The sequence below is a fragment of the Girardinichthys multiradiatus genome, chromosome X (assembly GCF_021462225.1).
Source record: "Girardinichthys multiradiatus isolate DD_20200921_A chromosome X, DD_fGirMul_XY1, whole genome shotgun sequence".
Taxonomy (NCBI): domain Eukaryota; kingdom Metazoa; phylum Chordata; class Actinopteri; order Cyprinodontiformes; family Goodeidae; genus Girardinichthys; species Girardinichthys multiradiatus.
In genome coordinates this window covers 936,210-958,695 of record NC_061817.1, presented here as the reverse complement: position 1 = coordinate 958,695, position 22,486 = coordinate 936,210, and the positions used below count along the sequence as shown (strand labels likewise).

Below are 22,486 nucleotides of genomic sequence, written 5' to 3'. Positions count from 1 at the left end.
ACATTTATGTTCTTCGCAGTCCTTTGAATAATGACATCACACCAGGGATTAGGAACCAACAGTTTCCAGTGAGCTCCTAGATGACCATCTGTGGTGAACAAGTGACTTTTTACAGACTCCAATGTAGATTCTGGAGCAATTGAAAGCGCTATTCAATCAGGCTTATCACCACAGAAATACAAATCAGATGGGATAAAACAATGAACTTTACTGGTTTGAGCCCGAGTTTAACTGTGCCCTGGTGTTGTATTTGAAGCAAACTGTTAGGAATACACTGATTTTCTATATAACTTAATCTATTTATGCTTGCTATTCATATATGCTATTAATGTTTTTCATTTTGTTTTCCTGTATTTTGGCCACTCGTAAATACCACTTGTAACTACTCGAGTGACATGCGTGTAGTTGCAGTGCATGCTATTTCAGAATACATAGAAATCCAAAGTTGTTCGAAGCCACTTCTTCAGAATGGTGAATGATTTTTTTAAACCTCCTCCCTCTGGAGTTGACTGAAATGATGGCAATAACACTGGCTGTACTGCTGGTGAAGGCATGGTATGGCTAACTTGGATCATCGTAAATCTGTTTGACCACCATTTTCCTCTCATTATGAACGGCACCAATTCTAAGCTTTTCATTTGCCACTTGAGGAAAGTTGTTTTTAAACTTCTTTGAAAGAATCTGAATATAAATACATAACTTGGTTCATCTAGACTAGATTATTATATATTGTCCTGAAATAGAGCTTCCCAAGGTGCCAAATAAGATGCTAACTTCAGGCTGATCCTGCAGTAGTGGTAGGAAATGCAGCAGTTCTGAAGGCCCTAATATATGTACTGGAACCTCAAACTCATAATTCAGTTCCAGCCTCTTGATGACAAGCATCAACCAGAGCAGATGGTTTTTATAACAGTTTTGCTGGGAATAAATGCCACAGATCTATTATGATGAAATCTAGCCATTTCACACTGCCCTGGACCTCTTTTATGTGTTCATCTTTGCCAAATTATCCACAAATCCATGAACTGTCCTCCCATGCAGCTCAGATGTTTTGCTGCAACCTGAACACTGAAGGACATTTGATTGAAAATGTACAGATGGATGTACTCAGAAGTAATGTGATAACCTGTGATGTCACCAGCATGTTGGTGCAGAGATGACAAACTACAGATGAAAAACTGTATCTAAAGTAAATTCGATCATTTGAGCAGAAAGTCTGGCTAGTAACTTTAACACCGCTTGACATTAAAACATGAGTTATGAATTGACTTAGTCTTAATTTCCGAAAGAAGATAAAGTGTGTTACCTGTGCAAAGACTGTGCTGAAGCCAATTGAGTTGTTTTACTTTCACTTCCCCACCTGATGGTTGGAAAAAATATGTTAATATAAACTGCTGCTGGCAAAATAATAAAATTAAGAAGCAGGAAGTTAGAATTTTGGGCTTTATGAGCAGGTTTTTGTCTCAGCCATGGCAACAATGAAGTTAAGGACTTTAAAGAGCAAAACCCCGGACTTTTGACCGCAATGAAGTTAGTTTTAGGTTCAATAGTCGATATTCATGCTCTACATATTCAGGGGAGTCTTCCTCCCATTTGATCTGATGCAGGCAGTCTGATTATGGGCAGCTGCTCTCTGCCTGCTCCCTCGTCCCACAGACAGTGGTTCACTTAAATCAATACATTTCCAAACCAAACACGCTGTTTTATGGTGGTATTGTTTTGTGTGTTTTGAGGGAAATGTTTGTGGGTCTGAACAGCTGATTTTATGTGTGATCAGCTGGTTTAGGATGATATTAAACACAGCGCTCCCCCTGTGTAATGTAGAAAGCTTAGCTTCCTTTTTCTTTTCTTTCAGCCTTCAGGCATGGTTCATGATTTGTAAATAGAAAAGTTATATTTCAGTTTGACCCGCTCTGGCGATGGTGGTCCTTAATATTGTTGTAGTCGTGAGTCATGAGTTTTATTAACTTTTTCCTGCACTACCTCAACAAAAACCTCATTTCTCCTGGTCCAATGGCCAATGAACAGCAGTCTGTTCACGTTACATATAGTCCCTACTCAGCCTGCTAAGGAGCAGGGACCAAAAAAGTAGTATCCGGTACGGAAAAAACACTAATGGAAAGCGAGCCGAGTGGAGTCAAGTGGAGCAAAATTGAGCCAGTGGAAAAGAGGCATTTGTCTGACAGTAAGGCACTGCAGAAAGTGGTGAAAACTGCCCAATGCATTACTGGAGCCTCACTTCCTGCTATTGAGGAGATCTACAGGAAGCTATGTCTCAGAAGAGCATTCCATCAGGAGAGACCTCTTCACTCACTGGACTGTTTATCCTCTTGGGGGTCCTATAGGAGCCTATGGACGATAGCCACTAGATTCAGGAACAGCCTTTTCCCAACAGCTGTTTCCTTGCTGAATTTAGCCCCTCGTTGACACTCAGTCAAACCTCCCATTTCACTCATGACTTTGTAGAACAATATGTCAGTCAAAGCAAACTTCTCATCCTGCATGTGGCGGCCTGGGTTCCCCATATGAGAAGCATTTAAGATTTAGACCAGATGGCTGCAACAAACAAAATAATCCACACATACAATGAAATCAAAGAAATTAGTACACAAATTAGGTTATGGGTAAGAAACTGGAATGACACACAGAAATGTATTGCATACTATGTGGATAAGCTTTTCTTGGTAATGACAACTTCTAGATGACTCCTTTATGACCTGTCATAAACTGGCTTCAGATCTTTAAGGTTCTGGGGTTTTGTTGTATGCACTCTGATCTCTGGTTCTTTTCATAGATTTTCACATGGATAAAAGTCAGGTGATTTGAGGAGGCCATTCTCAATTCATTCCTCTTAAAATGATATGAAGTCTGCCAGTACCATGTGATTGAAGACAGCCCACACCGTGATGTTCTCACCTTGCTCCCTGGTTCTTTGACAACACTTGCCAACTCTGGGTTATTCTTTCGACTTCTCTGTCAGAAATCTTCAATACTTATTCCCTGTACCATACAATTTATGGTATTAGTTTATGATCTAATTTATTTTAATGTGTGGATTTCCTAATGATGGAATCTGGTCAAAGCTCTCCCGGAAGTGGGAGTTGAATACATCCTTGGCCAAGGGCTCCGCCAGACGTTCCCTGCAGACCCTCTCTATGCGCTTGGGCCTGCCAAGTCTGTCTGGCTTTCCCCTCTTCCAGCGGATCCAACTCACCACCAGGTGGTGATCAGTGGACAGCTCAGCCTCTCTCTAAACCCGAGTGTCCAAAACATGGGGCCGAAGGTCTGATGATACGACAACAAAGTCGATAATCGACCTCCTGCCTAGGGTGTCCTGGTGCCAAGTGCACTGATGGACACCCTTATGTTTGAACATGGTGTTCATTATGGACAATTCGTGACTAGCAAAGAAGTCCAATAACAAAACACCACTTGAATTTAGACCAGGGAGGCTATTCCTCCCGATCACGCCTCTCCAGGTGTCACGGTCGTTTCCCACGTGGTCGCTGAAGTCCCCCAGTAGATTAATGGAGTCCCCGGGAGGGGCACTATCCAGCGCTCCCGACAGGGACACCAAGAAGGCCAGGTACTCCGCACTACCGCTCGGCAAGTAGGCCGAAACGACAGTCAGACACCTGTCCTCAACCCAAAGGCGCAGGGATGCAATCCTCTCATCCACTGGGGTAAACCCCAACGAGACGGCTGAGCTGGGGGGCAACAAGTAAACCCACCCCTGCCCGCCGCCTCTCCCCGTGGGCCACTCCAGAGAAGAAGAGAGTCCATCGCCTCTTGAGGAGATGGGTTCCAGAGCCCACGCTGTGCGTGAAGGCGAGCCCAACTATTTCTAGTCGATATCTCTCGACCTCCCGCACAAGCTCAGGCTCCTTCGTCCCCAGTGAGGTGACATTCAATGTCCCTAGAGCCAGCCTAAGCATCCGGGGATCGGGCCGCCGAGGTCTCCACCTTCGTCCACCGCCCAATCCTCTTTGCACCGGTCCCTCACGGTTCCCCTGCAGGTGGTGGGCCCACTGGGGGATGGCTTCGCGTCTCTCGTTCAGGCTTGGCCCAGCCGGTTCCCGCGAGGAGCAACCCCGCCACCAGGCGCTCTCCAACGAGTCCCGACCCCAGGCCTGGCTCCAGGGTGGGACCCCGACTCCGCCATGCCGGGCGACGTCACGTGCCTCGATTTAGTAGTCCTCATGAAGGTGTCTTGAACCGCTCTTTGTCTGACTCTGTCGGTGCGGCTGCCGCAGTAATGGGGGCACTGTGCCGGTCCGTTGTGATGGAGAGCTGAGCCGAAAAGCGAAGCTCTCGATTTACCGGTCGGTCTACGTTCCTACCCTCACCTATGGCCATGAACTTTGGGTCATGACCGAAAGAACGAGATCCCGGATACAAGCGGCTGAAATGAGCTTCCTCCGTAGGGTGGCCGGGCACTCCCTTAGAGATAGGGTGAGGAGCTCGGCAATCCGGGAGGGGCTCGGAGTAGAGCCACTGCTCCTCCACATCGAGAGGAGCCAGTTGAGGTGGTTCGGGCATCTATACCGGATGCCTCCTGGACACCTTCCTCGGGAGGTGTTCCAGGCACGTCCCACCAGGAGGAGGCCCAGGGGACGGCCCGGGACACGCTGGAGGGACAATGTCTCTCGCCTGGCCTGGGAACGCCTTGGGCTCCCCCTGGAGCAGCTGGAGGAGGTGTCTAGAGAGAGGGACGTCTGGGTGTCTTTGCCGAGTCTGCTGCCCCCGTGACCCGGTTCCGGATAAAGCGGAAGACGACGAGTACGAGTATTTACTGAAAGAAATTTCTCTTTTAATTGCTGTAATTTGTATAACTAGAGTGGGAGATTTTTGACATTTTTGCAACTTAGAACAGTCTCTGTTTTGCAAATATAGTAGAATAAATTTTTCATTGGCTATATAACAAGATGTGTCTCTCACTTTCCCCTTTGCTTCTGATTGGTTAATAAGTCCCTTGTGACGTCGCCAGCCCAAAATCTGAAATGGCTGAGTTGAGCTAAGATTGTTCTAAGACCTCAAGCCTTTGACTTCATCAAGCAGCTTTGCCCAAATAGGTTAGAAATGACTTATTAACCTTCTGAAATCCAGCTGCATAAATGTCTTTGCTTGCAAAAACACTGCATTACTCTTATCTATTTTTGAGTAAAGATTGTGCTTTGTTTGTCTTACGTACACCTTGGGCATTTTCTTTAAAACTTGTTGCCTTGATATAAGCATTCAGAGTATGTCAGTGATCCGAGGTGGGCAACCTCCACACATCACAAGTCCAGTGGCAGAACAGAGTGGTACTGCTCGCCAGTTTTGGGATTTCATTGTGGGAAATCAGAAACGGTGTTGGAGCATGAGCCCATTATCTCTGCAGCTGACAGAGATTGAGGTGGAAACCGCATGAGCAAACAAAGCCCGGTTCCGTTAGAGTAAACGGCCCAATCTGACCCAGCAAGGCACCCTTTCAGTTCTTATGTGGTGGTTCTAGGCAAAAAGCTAAAGGATCAATTCTGGTTCTGAGTCTTGGTTTCATTTTTCTTTCTTTCCCCTTTCAAATTAAAGTAGGTATTAGAACCTCGAAATTTGGCCATAAAATCCTCTTATGACAAACTGTCACTAAAAACTTTCATTTTAGCTTGAGGGAACCTCATAATACTTAGAGAAATACGTATTTTGAACGCCGATTGCCTCGCCATTTAACCACCCCTTTAATGGTTAGTGGTAAAGCAGAAATAATGTTTTCTATAGAAATTAGTTTGATTAATAAAAAATGTTCTTTATTCTACAAAGGATTAGCTCACATTGATTCCTAAACATAATTTCTATGTGACTCAATCCTACTTTGGAGAAATATGCAGAAATCTCCTGATTCATATTTTGATATTTAAAGAGATCAGTTAATGAAAAAGTCAGGAATTCTTTCTTCTGACAGATTTTTGATAAGATTATAAGACTATTTATGGTTACCGTTATGGACATTAATATAATTTAGCATAGCTTAATATTATGACAGCCATTTATACAATTCTGACTAATTAATAAATAACTTAATAAGCAGACTGGAGTTTTCTAACTGTGTTCCACATTTAAATAGTCATTGCTGTCTACAATGTTTATCTGAAAGTCAGACTTATGTCCCTTCTTCACGGGCTCTACTTAGACCAGCTCCACGCCACATAGCCTGCTTTGCAAGCGTTTCCATTTCTTCCAGTCCAGTACCTGTATTTTTCGTACATTTCCCCAAGCAGGCACAATCGGGGCTGGGGAGGGACTACATGTGACGTGAACAGACTGCTGTTTGCTGATTGGCCATTAAAACAAGGAGAAATGAGAAGGTTTTCGCTGAGGTAATGCAAGAAAAAGTTCATAAAACTCAAGAGTGACTACAGCAGGTGAAACTGAAATATAATTTTACTATTTACAAATCATAAACCATGCCTGAAGGCTGAAAGAAAATAAAAAGGACATCATGTCAGCTTACCTGTGGATTCCATGATGTGCTTATTCAAAACTACATTCCGGCTGCACAACCTTAGAACGTCATCACCCACATCTGTAAAACACATTTAGCATTTAAGTGAACCACTGAACCTGTGTGAGCTGGTATTTGGTGTAAAACAGTAGCAACTAAACGCAACAACAAACATGCATCTGCAACTAAAACATAACCATCCAATGCAGTTTTCCCAGCCGGGAAAAAAAAATCTACAACCAGGCTATCTTCGTCTTGTTGACAGTCCACAATCACTGGAGCGTTGAATCGTTTAATCCACCAGACTAAAGTAGCTACAGATTCACATACGGCCTGATGAGGCATCTGCTCTTATTCAAATGGAGTGCTTTTGTTGTTAAGTTTGCTTTTTGTCATAAAAACAGTGGTTTTGCTTTCCCTGTCTGGGCCTAATGGCTAATATTCTTTGAAGGGCTTTTTTGTTTATAGAGACTTCATATTTCATTGTATTTATAGTTTTTGGTTATTTATTTATTTTGGATATTTAAAATGTCTTCCGGTTCCAGTGTTAAACGTTTTTTAAAACATTTAGCACTTGCTACTTCCATTATTATGCCATTATCATAAAATTAGTTGAAAACGGTCTCGAAACGACAATATTATCATTTATCTCAAATTCTGGGACAATTTATCGTCCAGCAAAATTTGTCATCACGACAGGCCTAACTACACTAATAATTCACACCAAAGCATTGCAGTTCCACTTTATATAGAACACAACTAATTGATGTAAGTGTGAAAAGGAAGGATTTAAAAGCATCATTTGTCCCCTTTAAGACACAGGAATAAGTTCAGCAAATCCTGACACAGGACCAACAAGAGTCCTGTGTCCTTCAGTTCATCATATTCTGGATTTCTGGAACAATTAATTCCTCTACTCCACTGGCCCAATAAAGACTACAAAGTTAAATGGAAAGAATTAGAATTTTATACCAATATTCTGCTTCAAGCAGCTATTGCAGATGGAGTACCAAATTAGATGTAAAAATCCTCTGGGTACATTTTACATTGGAAAAAATGGCAGAAGGTTGTTCGATTATATAAGAAAACCTTGTAGATGGTGTGCATATGACACATACTTCATCCCTAACAGACTAGATAAAACGTTTAAATCCTGGATACAGAAAGTACATTTCATTCATTCAAAAGTTTTATGTCCCGGCTGGATAAATTTAGTTCGGAGCAAAATGGCATTTTCCAATATCATTAATTGTGGAACTATTTCAACCGGAATTGTACTCCTGTATATTTGACATTAGAGTTCCATAAAGATTTAATAGCTGCTTTGAATAAAATGTATAGGAAGTAAAGTGAACTATGCTTTCTTCTTCAGTAACAATGACAAAACGTGATTTGTTAAACAGAAGTCTGAGGCCAAGATTAGACTATCAGAGGAAACCTGGGGTAACATTTTTAAATTTCAGTGGTCTTCTACTTACACTGACTTGGAGAGAGCATTGTTGGAAGAACGTAAGATATTTCTAAACCCCACATCAAGATAGATATAAGAACCAAATCGTTCAATACTGGAAACAGTGCAGCTCAGGTGAGGCAAGCTACTACTGTATATTTTGGGATTTCCCAAAACTTCAACTATACTGGATTGGCATTCGAAAGACATTAAGAACTGTAAAGAAAATAAAAATCCATCTAAACTTTAAGACCAATTAACTTTGATATAAAGCTTCTACACACACCATTGATGGGGGAATAAAAGTGACTCTTATACAGTATGCCCAACCTAACCAGCACTAGAACATTGGAAATGAATCTTTAATATGTAATATTTGAAGTATTTAAAATGGGAAAGTTGACATAATGCTTAATAATTTAGAAAGATGTTTTTTATCAGACTTGGAACAAATTGATTTAATGTACAGGCTTTACCTAAACAGACTTTCTATAACCACAGCTGTTTTTCCTAGACTATTTACTCATTCTTATTAAAGTTTTTATGATGTGGAAATATCGTCTTTATTCTCAGGTGAAAAATCTCATGGTTATGTCTGGTTCAGACTCTTCAAGAGTAAGATGTAAGGTTGGTGCAGCGCTGATGGCGTAGGGGTTAAGGGCGCGACCATGCACGGAGGCTACAGTCCTTGAGGCGGCTGTCCCAGGTTCGAGTTCCGGACACGGCAACATTTACCGAATGTCTCCCCCTCTCTCTACTCCCTTTCCTGTCTACCTACTGTCAAAAATAAAGGCCACTAGTGCCGAAAAAATATATTTAAGAGTAAGATCTAAGGTTATGACTTTACATGGACAATAAGGACTTGTACTCCAACAACCAGTGATACTGTTACCAACAGATAACAGTATCACTGGAGTCTTTAAACGTGCCACCCTTTGAGCTGGTAAGAGGGTAACTTCTTACAGCACTGGAAATACTGTTTTAAAGCTTTGGTAGCAATGTTCTTTAATGCAATAAATACAAACAGTTTTTCTTGAATTCAATGAGTGACTGTGTTAAATAGTTTGACTTTTACTCCCCGATAATTAAGCAGCCCTACTTAATGGCATCATACCTGTGCAGTAGACTGTTTTGGCTGTGGTTGCCATGACGATGCTGGTTAAGCCTGTCCCTGCTCCCATATCCAGGATAGTGGCCCCTCTGAATGTGTCTGGATTGGACAGGATGAAGTCAGCCAGGAGGAGGGCCCCCCGCCAAACCTTTTGTAACCCAAATGATATAAAATATAAGCATCTGCTTTATTTTAACCTCAACTTATCTCAGGAACTCCTGACACAGTTCAGTATTACTAAAGAGTACTTCCACAAAGGTCAACAGGCTTTCTAAAATGCCTAAAATGTTTTGTTATTTTGCATCATACCAGGTACACTATCCAGAAATATGGACATTTTATTTATATCGAAAATGTGAAAAAATCTATAAAAGAGACATGTTTATTAAATAATTCCTCATCCTTAGTTCAAAGTAGGAAACCAGACTTAACAAAACCTTTTTAACAAAAACATATTCAAAGGTAATTAATTAAATTACATTTATGAATTAAATCTACATTAGATATATTATACTGCATATTATATTACATTTTAAATAATGTAACTTGTTGATGTCACCAGTTACATTTCCAAGGTAACATTTCCAGACCGGCTGTAATTACTGGCAGAATTAAAGTTTGTGCAGATCAATTGTGCAAAATTTTAGTAGATCTTGTTAAAAGCTTTTAAAGTCTCACAATCAAACCTACAGCAGTTTGCATAACAATCAGCTGGATTTGTTTCATGCAAAGGCAAGACACCCTCCTGGCAATCCAGATCAGATTTTCTCTGCTCCAACTATAAAGCCCTTGTTCAGAGGGAAGCTGTACTGGATCACCAGGGACCTGAAAGTACGGCTAAACAAGAAATAAAAAGAGCCTTCAGAGAGGTAAACAGGGAATTAGTCAGGAGTATACAGAAGCAACTTAACATCAAGGGTAGACTACAAATGCTGGAGAGCAAACTCCAGCAAAACAATATCAGAGATGTCTGGTCAGAGATGAAGAAGATCACAGCTTCAAGCAGGAGAATTAGAATAGATGGATGTCTGGACAAAGTCAATGAACTAAACACATTCTTTAATAGGTTCAGGTCAGAAACAAGCTCAGCATCCTCCTCTCCTGCCCACAGCCAAACAGACATCCCACCCTCCTTTGACCCACAGCTTTCCTGTCACACCATGTTTTATCTTCCACCTCAGCCATGGACCTTCTGCTTCTACATGTTTGTCTTCAACTAAATCGGGAAATGCCAATGCTCCCTTTGCCTCCCCCTTCCAACTGTCTGTCTCTAGAAGTCAGGTTAGAAGGCAGCTGAACAGAATGAACTGGATTCTGAGTGTACCCAGAACCAGGTGTAAGCTCAGAGGGGATCGGGCCAGAGTTATAGAACGTCCTGCCGTTACACATCAGACTGGCCTTCTCATGAGCTGTATTTAAATCTTCATTTAAAACCCATTTTTATAATATGCCTTACACTTTAGATTTTATCTTAATTATTTGTTTTTATTTATATTCCATGTAATTTTTTTAGCTGATATTTTTGTTGTTTTTATTGTTCTATTTATGATGTTTGCTGGTTTGATTGTTTTGCAGTGTACAGAACTTTGTTCCCTTTGTGGGTTTTTTAAAGGGTTTATGAATACATTTGGATTGGAACAAGGCTGCAGATCCAGGTGGTGTCAGCAGCACCAGAGCCAGTAACAGAAATGAGTTTTGAATTGAATAAAGTGGAAAACTTACCAAAACACCTACAGTACTGTGCAAAAGATTTTGGCAGGCATGAAACAATGCAGTAAACAAAGAACGGTTTCAAAAATGGAAGTGTTAATCATTTATTTTCATCAATCAACAAAATGCAATGAATGAAGAACAGAAAAATCTAAATCAAATCAATATTTGGTGTGAACACCTTTTGCCTTCAAAACAGCATAAATTCTTCTACACTTGCACTCAGTTTTTGAAGGAAATCAGCTGGTAGGTTGTTCCAAACATCGTGGAGAACTAACCACAGATCTTCTGTGGATGTAGACTTTCTCACATCCTTCTGTCTCTCCATGTAATCCCAGACACACTCCATGATGTTGAGATCAGGGCTCTGTGGGGCCACACCATCACTTCCAGTAATTCCTGTTCTTCTTTACACTGAAGATAGTTCTTAATGAATTTAGCTGTATGTTTGGGTTCATTCACTTAGCATTTTGTAAATTGATAAAAATAAACAATAATCATTTATATTTCTGAAACCATTCTTTGTTTACAGCATTTTTTCACACCTGCCTAAAACTTTTGCACAGTACTGTACATAGACAAATAGTATCATAAATGTGGCAAAACTGATCAGGACCAATTTAGTTTCCTTTAGAAATTATGGTAGGGGTTTTTGAACTTTGATGACCTCTTTAAACCTTTATTAAAATCTCAAAAATGCCGAAGACACAAACGAAAATGTTTGCAGCACTAATATAGCCCAAACGTTTGACTCCAGTTTGTTAGGTGTGAAAAATGTTGGCCGACCAACTTCACTCATGTCAGCAAATTTACCCCATGGTCAGAAATTACAATGCTCGGAGATATGACAAATGTCAGCCTCTACAGGCCTCAGACAGCTTGTTAAATGTTAAAGTTCACGACAGAACAATTATGAGACCGAACAGCAATGGATGTTTGGAGACAACCTCCTATCTCCAGAAACAACGTGGCAGCACAGCTTAGATCTACAACACTGCATTTGAATGAAGCACAAGACTTTTGGAACAATGTCACTCGGACAGATGAGACTACAGAAATATTTGATAGCACCTGGCTGTCAAATATGCTCCAGAATCCTATAGAAGCATCAAGGGTGTAGTTAGTTTATCTGATAACAGATTTTTCATTTTGGCTCCTTCTCTGTTTAATAAAAATTGACAGCATGGAATCAATGTGTGTTGTATCACACTTAAAATTTTAAGAAACTCTAGAATCTGTTGAAAATCAGATCCCAGACACATGATCTTCACATATAAAACTAAAAATGGCTAAAAAGGTGCACTTTCTTTTTACCATTACTATCTTATGAACCAGCCTAATCCTCAATATTTTACGTTAGACTAGGAAATCCTTATTTGACATTTATATGATCTGAATTATCCAGTTAACCATGTTTATATCTCTCTGCAGATAATCATTCACTTGTTTCTCTACATCTATGGGTAGATGTTAAAAAGTCTTTCTTCTGTTGCGTTAAAAGATAAAGAGGAGATGAGCTCATATTGATGTGCTGCAGATCTAACTCAAACCGCAGTCACAGAATGTAATCATCAGGCAGGATTAAACTACTCACCTGTTTGCCAACATCTTCCAAGGGTGTAGCCATGGTGTGCTCTGTAAACAGATAGCAGTCATAAAGGAATTCATGTTGTCAGGTTGGCGACAGTTGAATATTTTGAGTATAAATCTAAATAATAAAAGTATACTCCAGATCAGTAAATACACTATAAATAAGTCTAGTGTCTAATGATGGTTATGTATTTATTTGCTTTTATTTGTGCTTTATAATCATTTCATTTAGTTTACCAGTGCACATTTGTATGTACATATTGTGCATGGAAGGATTATGTGAATGTGACATGCACTGAAAGAGCAGCACTCTAATTTTGTTGCAGCTTGCTATCAATGACAATAAAGTCATTCATTCATTCATCGAAAGTCAATAATCAAAATGTTTCCAACTGAGACATGCTGTTTTGTCTAATCCTGAGTTTTTATCAGGTGACTGAAACAGAACTAAATGGAACCAGTAAGTAAACAGGAATCACCACCGTTGATTTGATCTACTTCCAATAGGTTTTACACAATTAACACTTCGAATTTACAGTTCATTTATATACACTTTATTTATATGGCACCAATACATCCATCTGTCCATCCTCTACACCAGTTTATCTTTGCGGTGCCACTGCTACCTGTCTCCAGTGGCCACTGGGTGAGAGATGGGGTACACCCTGGACAGGCCACCAGTCCAGCAACATAGGGGCTGACAAACATCCATGCCCACACACGCTCATACCTAAGAGCAATTTAGAGATCCCATTTAACCTAACAGTTTTGTTTTTGGACTGTGGGAGCAAGGACCCATGTGTTGACCTGTTTGGGTACTCCTGGCAGAAAGTCCCCAGGCCAAGATGCAGACCATTGACCTTTATGCTGCAAGGCAACAGCGCTACTAACTGGCGTCAATTCACGTTAGCTCAACAAAGAACTTTACAAACAGATCCAGCTTATTTCCAATTATTTCAATTTACAACCATTCCAGGTTTACACTCAGTCCAATTCAATAAAGTTCTAGGTCTATGAAGTCAAACTCAGTTATCCATAAAAGGCTAGTTGCTACATTTCTGATCCGCTATGCTTTCCCATGTTGAATTTCTTGATTCGGTTTATAGAAATGGATATACATGATGGATGGATACACATCATGAACTACAATGTGTCCAAAAGTACCATCAGGAGGCATGAGAGTGCTGCACATTCCCTTGAGCTTCTCTTCATGTTAGATCGCCTGATCAGCTGCTCCTACTAGTCTGGTTCATAGTCATTTTCAGCTTTTACAGGAGTTTAGCCTCTCTTTGAGCAAAACAGTCCTTTGTGACAGTAATATTGTATCTACTTTGTCTTGGGCAAATCCAGCTACAAAAACACCAGATCAGCTATTTGGTTTACAAAGCATAAAAATAAACTGTATAAATTCTGATTCTTACCAATTCTTATAATGTCTTTGGAACAATCATGCTCTTCTTCATCATCCTCATCATCAACAATTTCCTCATCTTGTTCCAGGTCAGGAACAGACTGTTGGAGGATGATGGGACAGACCAAATCTCTGCCACCATCATCCACAGAGTTTTTCCGTGGTCTGTGGAATCAATGTAAATGTAATATAAATGAATCTATGGAAGTACCAAAGACTTGATTAAGCTTTTCACAGACAATTATACCAACATAACCTTTGATTTACATGACATGAGCAAGTTCCTCCATGCAGTGACTCTCTTTGCTTCAGGTTCATACATAACTAGATCTAACGGAAGTTCTGAAAGGTAAGTGAGAAAAAATCAAGACTAAAGTATTTCTAAATAAAAAATTTTTTTTTTAAATTCTGCCCTGAAAGGCAAGTGAGAAAAAATGAATTTTCAGAGGCTTATTTGTCTAAGTGTCTGTTCTTGTAATACTTCGCCACTAGAGGCAATGGAATAAAACCACCAGCCTTCACTAACAGCTGTGTTGTTCAAATGGATGGTTTCCAAGAACCAATATTGCCTATTCTAAATGAGATTATTGTACAGTATAACAAAATACTGCAAAAACTCATAAACAGTGCATTTGTTGGCCATGCTATGTTGTTTTCATTCCAATATTGTATATTCATGTGAGATATAGAATTAACTACAGCATTGATATCTTTAGGACAAATGACCATTGCTCACCATGACTGCTCTTTCTTAGGTTTTAAGGCCATAAGATTCAGTCTTGTTCCCGCTTTCACTACATGCTTATCATAACCTGTCACAATAAATTAGAAAGGGGCTTGATTAATTACAAGGAAAATTTTAAAATATAAACCCATTAATGATTTATATATGTATTTATTTGTTTATGTATTTTTATGTTGGTGACAACAGCTCAATAAAAACTCATTATGAAAAATAAACAGTTTTTTTTGTCCCAGTCAACAGTGTGAAATAAATTTTGGTAAATTTTTCCAAGCCTTTTTTTCTTTTCTTGTCTCAAGCCTAAAGAAGCACGTGGAAAAACAAATATTTCTATCCTCCTTTTTTTCTAAGGGTGTATTTTTTGTAATACCACTTCTGTCCACTAAAAAGGGGTGGCGCCAGTCAGCCAGCTAGGTGCAGGTGAGTGCATCAAGTTATATTTTGTTTAAAAAAATCTAGAAGTCTGGTTTGAAGAGGAGTTTTGGGATGCTTTTAAACAAGATATTTTACCTTAAAACACCATATATGGAATCAGTCCTTTAAAAATGAGGTTTAGATTCACTACGATGGTTTTAGAGACGCAAAGGCCCAGGCTTCAGTGGGAGTTGGAGATAGCTCACCTCACAGAGTACGGTCTAGTCCTGGCAGGGTGCAGTGTTATTTTACCGCTACCTGTTTGTTGTACAGGTCCTTCTCAAAATATTAGCATATTGTGATAAAGTTCATTATTTTCCATAATGTAATGATGAAAATGTAACATTCATATATTTTAGATTCATTGCACACTAACTGAAATATTTCAGGTCATTTATTGTCTTAATACGGATGATTTTGTCATACAGCTCATGAAAACCCAAAATTCCTATCTCACAAAATTAGCATATTATTAAAAGGGTCTCTAAACGAGCTATGAACCTAATCATCTGAATCAACGAGTTAACTCTAAACACCTGCAAAAGATTCCTGAGGCCTTTAAAACTCCCAGCCTGGTTCATCACTCAAAACCCCAATCATGGGTAAGACTGCCGACCTGACTGCTGTCCAGAAGGCCACTATTGACACCCTCAAGCAAGAGGGTAAGACACAGAAAGACATTTCTGAACGAATAGGCTGTTCCCAGAGTGCTGTATCAAGGCACCTCAGTGGGAAGTCTGTGGGAAGGAAAAAGTGAGGCAGAAAACGCTGCACAACGAGAAGAGGTGACCGGACCCTGAGGAAGATTGTGGAGAAGGGCCGATTCCAGACCTTGGGGGACCTGCGAGTCTGGAGTAGAAACATCCAGAGCCACCGTGCACAGGCGTGTGCAGGAAATGGGCTACAGGTGCCGCATTCCCCAGGTCAAGCCACTTTTGAACCAGAAACAGCAGCAGAAGCGCCTGACCTGGGCTACAGAGAAGCAGCACTGGACTGTTGCTCAGTGGTCCAAAGTACTTTTTTCGGATGAAAGCAAATTCTGCATGTCATTCAGAAATCAAGGTGCCAGAGTCTGGAGGAAGACTGGGGAGAAGGAAATGCCAAAATGCCAGAAGTCCAGTGTCAAGTACCCACAGTCAGTGATGGTCTGGGGTGCCGTGTCAGCTGCTGGTGTTGGTCCACTGTGTTTTATCAAGGGCAGGGTCAATGCAGCTAGCTATCAGGAGATTTTGGAGCACTTCATGCTTCCATCTGCTGAAAAGTTTTATGGAGATGAAGATTTCATTTTTCAGCACGACCTGGCACCTGCTCACAGTGCCAAAACCACTGGTAAATGGTTTACTGACCATGGTATCACTGTGCTCAATTGGCCTGCCAACTCTCCTGACCTGAACCCCATAGAGAATCTGTGGGATATTGTGAAGAGAACGTTGAGAGACTCAAGACCCAACACTCTGGATGAGCTAAAGGCCGCTATCGAAGCATCCTGGGCCTCCATAAGACCTCAGCAGTGCCACAGGCTGATTGCCTCCATGCCACGCCGCATTGAAGCAGTCATTTCTGCAAAAGGATTCCCGACCAAGTATTGAGTGCATAACTGTACATGATTATTTGAAGGTTGATGTTTTTTGTATTAAAAACACTTTTCTTTTATTGGTCGGATGAAATATGCTAATTTTGTGAGATAGGAATTTTGGGTTTTCATGAGCTGTATGCCAAAATCATCCGTATTAAGACAATAAAAGACCTGGAATATTTCAGTTAGTGTGCAATGAATCTAAAATATATGAATGTTACATTTTCATCATGACATTATGGAAAATAATGAACTTTATCACAATATGCTAATTTTTGGAGAAGGACCTGTATTTAGTTGGTTTAAGTGGGATATAAGGCTTTGTTATTGATAATTACAAGTAGCTGAATATAAAAACTACTTCTTCAATGAATATTCTTATGGACAGAGTTAGTTATATTGCATGATAATCGATTGTTCCTGAGTGCCTTTGTGCTGCAACTCTTCTTTTGAAGAACACTGTCTGTCTCTATTAGGATGCAGTATATTCTTTAGCTTGACAACTTAAGCCTGCATCTCTAAAGACAGTTTAAGTGAGCAGTGATTACTGAGAACAATATTTAAATCAAGGGTCTATTAATAATCAGTCAGAGCAGGTTCTATGTTCCTTGAAAGAAGAAATCTATGTTGTAATTGGGATTGTTCATATAGACCTAGGCCACAGCAATTTACAATAAAATCCCTTCTTTATTGTTTCGTGCAGGACGACAACTCCAGCATGGATCCAGTTTCTGGACAGCTCCCAGTTATCTCTCCAGTTTCATTTTCTGCTACATTGTCTCCTCAGTTTCTTTTTAAGTTTAATACTTCTTGATAAGGTTGATTTTATGGTGAAGAATGTTTTTATTTAAAATTATTTTAATAAATTTAATTTTTTCTGTGCTGTCCATACAGAACGTTACCTATAATAATAATGCTTAAAAGAGAGTGGGTTTGTGTTTATCAGTGTCTGGTAGTTACCTTATACACCAATTCATTCAGTTATCAGGTAACAACTGAGGTCAGATGCAGGTGGGTAAAACTAGAATTTAGCAGATTTTTTCACACTCTTTCTTCCAATAAATCTGATTCATATTTAGAGAGTGAATCAGTACATAGTCATTTGAAATTAACTAAGGCTCTCTCCACACTTTACACAGATGTTTCTTGAGTAATAGACATCTTAAAATGAATTGTTCAGTCATGATGACCTTGCATGACTTGACGCCTTTCTATTCAATTCCAAAGAACATCCACCAAAAAAGCAAGCCATCCCTTGAATCTTCTGGCTGTCATCCCAGAGGGAAGCCTCTTCTGAAGGTGATGCAGGAGAAAGCCCACAAACAGTTTAATGAAGACAAGCCGGCTGAGGATATGAATCACTGGAAACATATCCTGTGGTTTGATGAGACCAACATAACCTTATTTGGTTCAAATGTTGTCGAGCTGTGTGGTGGCCGTCAGGTGAGGATTACAAAGACTATTGTGTCTTGCCTACAGTCAAGCATGGTAGTGGGAGTGTCACAGTTTGGGGCTGCGTGAGTGCTGCCGGCTGTGGGGAGCTACAGTTCATCGAGGTAATCATGAATCCCAACATATACTGTGACATGATAAAGCAGAACATGGTCCCCTACCTTCAGAAACTAGGCCGCAGGGAAGTATTCCAACGTCATAATGAACCCAAACACACCTCCAAGACAACCACTGCCTTGCTGAAGAACAAAGACTTGGAAAAATAAGCCTCTGAAAATGTATTTTTTCTCACTTGCCTTTCAGGGCTTCGGTAAAATATAGACCACAATTAAAGAAGTCTTTTTTTACTTCTGTCAGTCTTCTAATATTTCTGTGATTTGTTTAAGGAACATGGAAAGAAAACACATTGGACATCAAACCATATTTGTTTGGACTCAATAAGCATGTTCTGTTGTGGTCAGTTGAGTCAACACCTAACGCCAGATCTTCCACTCTGATTCTAAATCAAACATTTAGACTGATGACTGAACCAGGCTGCTTTTTATCTTTAGGAAAAGTCTGGTTTTCGGAAATATTTATCCTTCAGAATGATCATGTCTATGTCTGGTATCCTTCTGTCTTTTCTGCCTGCTGCAGGGCATAACCTTAAACTTAGCTGCAAGAACTTATTTTGGAAACAACACCACAATTACAACTCTTATGTTGAAGATATTTGAAATATTTGAAGACAGTGAAAGCACAATATGGTGTCGTTGAAGAGCAGATGGGTTTAAAAATGGGCGCTTTTCATATCCAAGCCCAGTACAGATAGGATGTATGGCAGATGAAGCTACAACAACTTGTTACACATTTTCCCTTAATGTTCCAACCAAGCTCGATTAAACGGTTCCTCAAGTTCTCCTGCACAATGGATCACTGTTTAACAGTGCAGGATTGATACTGTGGCTGTGGTCAGAACACTCCTCACATCTTAACCTCAATGAGAACCTGTGGTCAGTTCTGAAAACGCAGGCATGCAGGAACGTATAAAGGGGGACATGTCCTGGGGTCTGCTCTGGTACCCCTCCTCCTTTGTAACTGGTTGTTGCTCAAACATCTTCAAGCCTATCAGCAGCAGAGACAAAATGCCACTTCTACTACTTCTACTACCTTGCTTGTTTTGTCTTGAATGCTTCTTGTTAATCTTCTGTAACCAGATTTTTTTAAATCACATTGGCTTTGTAGCAGGGAGAGCTGCCATTTTATTTCATTTTATTCAGTTTTCTCCTGTCTGATGGTTGAGCAGGTTATTTGTAGGTTTCTACAGCTTGTTTCTTAGGTAAGTTTCTTTTTATTTTAAGTTAAGGACATTATTTTTGTTATTTTGTCTAAGCTCTCTGAAGATGAAGCACATGACTAAGAAAACCTATAAAAAACCCAAGATTAATGGAGAACTGTGGAACACAAGAAATGTAAGTTGTGTTAAATTTTGTTTCTTGGTCACAAAACCAAAATTTTTTTAAAGATGTTTTTTGCGATTGGGAAGAGGTCTCCAGTGTCGGGACTCAGACCCAGGACAGCTGCATTAAGGACTAAATCCTCCATATGCGCTCTCCCGCTGTGCTATGCCCCACACCCACAAAACCAATATTGTCTACTGCATTGTTTCATTTTTCATACCGATGTGTGACGTCGAGGTCTCCATCTTCATCCAAGAATGGCTCCACGTTTTCTTGACTACCTTCCTCCTCGTCCTGTTCATGAAAGGTTACTCTGCCTTTCTTTGGACTGATCTGCTTCTCTTCATTTGTTAAACCTTTCCCAGAATTACTGTCATCACGACTTTCTGCCAAGATCCTAAATCTGGACATGAAGACTGGACAGATGGACAGAGATGTTCACAAGTCATTCTTTCCAAGTCCTAGTCAAGTCCATGACCAGTGCATCTCTTAAACAACATCACTGTGTTAGGAGTTCAAAGCTGTACTGCTTGTCCTTAGCCCTAAAATTACCACATGAACATTAAAAATGATCTTTTAATATTTTAACATTCAATTCAGCATGCACAAAGCTACTAAAGTTTACATTATTATAAAAATGTATCAAATGTACTATTTATCCCCTATGTATATAAATAGGCACTTATGCTGGTAATGTTAAAATTCTTCTTTTTCATTGTAAATGGACTGAATTTCTATGGCGCTTTTCCAGTCATACTGACTGCTCAAACCGCTTAACACTAGTGTTCAATCGCACTCACAAACGTGCACACATTCATGCACCAATACGCAGATCTGTGAGCAACTTTAAGTTAAGTGCCTTGCTCACATCGCCATGTGGCAGGAGGAAGCTGGAAGCGTATCCACAACCTTCTGACTGCAAGACGACTACGCTGTTGTCCCCATTATAATGATTAAGTTAACAGCTGTTTATCCCTGTCTACATATTGTTCACTCCTCCATTAAATGTTTCACTAAATCTGGTTTGGGGGGTTTTCTTTTCAATTTGAGCTGGAGACGTTTTAGTAACATTGAACAAAGTATCCGTATTAAAAATATTAAACAGAACATCCTTTCACATTAAAACAGCTGCAGTCTGGTGAACACACACAGCTTCCTTTCATTCTGCATTACATGAGATAAGAACTGGTACTAAGACTTGAGTCACAAACTACGAATCCAAGTCATTTCTCAAGTCTTTAGGGCACAAGTCTAAGAGGAGTCTGAAGTCTTTTATTTTTGCAACTGAAGTGCGACTCGAGTTTGATGAGATCCTTTGTAAGATGCCTGATTTTAATGAACTAGTTTGAAAGGAACAAAGTAAACAGAACTGAACTGAATGCAAACAGGGTCTGAATCAGAGCCATTTTTTATGCAAAAGTGAAGAGAAATTGTATTAAATTAGCAGCTTTTTTTAAATTATCCTCTGATGTCTACTTCCTGCCGAAAGCTCAAAAACCAAGCACAACATGCAGGTTCTCGTAGTGTTACTAAGCAACAAGTGGACTGGCTGGACACCGCTCTGTGATTCGTTACTGTAATCTTTGACAAGTAGAGAAACTTCTGTATTACTTTGTGACTGTGATCCATCAGTGAAGTTCATGTCTGCCACATCTGAATTTACCAGAAGGACACTCAAAGCTGTTATGATACACACCTGGCTGCCCAACACTGGTGAGGCGCGTCATAAAGTGGTGTGAATTGGGCCGGTGCATGTGAACATCTGACAGCACGGTGTCGTGTTTAAAGGTGATCTGATCCATGGGTGATCATTTAGAATCTTGTAATAGCAGATCAGCCCAACCATCTGCCTCCTATAACCTGCACAGACTGGACACACACACACACACACACACACAGAGCAAACATCACTATTTCTGCAGCAAAGGTATCCAAATCAGGAACAGCAAGCCTGGTTGATAGATTACAGCTGAGGTTGGTGGGGTAGGGATTGGGTACATTACCATAACTTCACAACATATTTTTGCACGACAGATTTTCCAGTGGCTAATTGTTTTTGTGGCCAGTAACACATCTCTGTAATAAACTCTCTGTTGATGTAACAGTCAGATCTTGTTATCAGGGCCCAGGTTCCTGATATATGAAGTGTCAAAACATTCCTGCCTTTCCGAAGGGAATCAGTGTGTAGTTCAGGGCAATTTAGCTGATTAGTTATTATTAATTTTATTACCCAGTTTAATTTGTCCTTTACATTTGGTAGTTCATAATTAAGAAACCAGGTTTATGGGGAAAAACAACCTGAAGCATACAGCCCTCAATTCAGCACACTCAAAACACAAGGCAAACCAAGCCTTCACCAAGATCTCACCAAAAGACCTGGTCTTATTGCCCACTGGAAACCAGCTCCTCTCCCAGTTTTAACCCAGCTCAAGGTCAAAGTGAATGAATGACGGAGAGGTTCTCTCTGAAGGGCCGATACTTTGTAAGAGCACTTTTTGCTGTAGCTAGAGCTGTGTGTGCACTAGGACTGCACATCTAGACAGTGACAGTTTAGCCCATTCTTTGCTACATACAGTGTCCACAATTATAATGCAAGTTGTATTTTTGAGCATGAATCATCTTCCTAAACAACGAAAGAGCTGTCAGTGAATCAAAATGTAACTAAACCTCAGAGCTGAATATTTAAGAAACGATTTAGCAGGTGATTGTAGTCCATCTTCAACCCCAAAAACTCCAAATAGCTCACCTCTATTTCACACATTACCAAGTGTCTCTTTAAATATATTTTACTGTGTGTTCTCATTATAGTTAAGCTACAGAACTCACCCTTAAAATACTTTATGTTAAAGTGGCCTTGATCAATAGTTCCCCAGGTTTTGGAAAGTTTTTCAAAGTTTCTGTTTGGAATCTTTTTCCACTTCTTTCTTTTGTTGGCAAAGTTTAATTCTGACCTATAAATCATTAAGGACCCTAAACTTAATAGACACGTCAGTGACAATTAGTAACCTATTTCTTTATGAATACCAAATGTAACTGTTTGACAAAAATAACATAATATTTTAACTAGAATGACCTACAATGCTGTGAAAAAGTATTTCCACCTTACAGATTTT

General features: G+C 40.0%; 1 protein-coding gene across 6 annotated transcripts in view; it reads right to left on the bottom strand.

The window, feature by feature from the left end:
• Window positions 1-22,486, bottom strand: part of LOC124862181 (methyltransferase-like protein 22) — a 35,707-nt gene that overhangs the window by 11,226 nt on the left and 1,995 nt on the right. For 5 of the 6 annotated variants that reach the window (XR_007036882.1, XM_047355996.1, XM_047355995.1 and 2 more), the window contains 7 exons: window positions 21,070-21,242; window positions 19,594-19,789; window positions 13,761-13,915; window positions 12,344-12,384; window positions 9,043-9,187; window positions 6,488-6,559; window positions 1,307-1,360 (listed from right to left, as the gene is read on the bottom strand). Coding sequence is in view for 5 of the 6 variants with exons in the window: in XM_047355996.1 (XP_047211952.1) it covers window positions 1,307-1,360; window positions 6,488-6,559; window positions 9,043-9,187; window positions 12,344-12,384; window positions 13,761-13,915; window positions 19,594-19,789; window positions 21,070-21,175 (769 nt within the window). In the remaining variant the exon portion in view is untranslated. The remainder of the gene's footprint in view (window positions 1-1,306; window positions 1,361-6,487; window positions 6,560-9,042; window positions 9,188-12,343; window positions 12,385-13,760; window positions 13,916-19,593; window positions 19,790-21,069; window positions 21,243-22,486) is intronic. The other variant, XM_047355998.1, reaches the window with a different exon arrangement.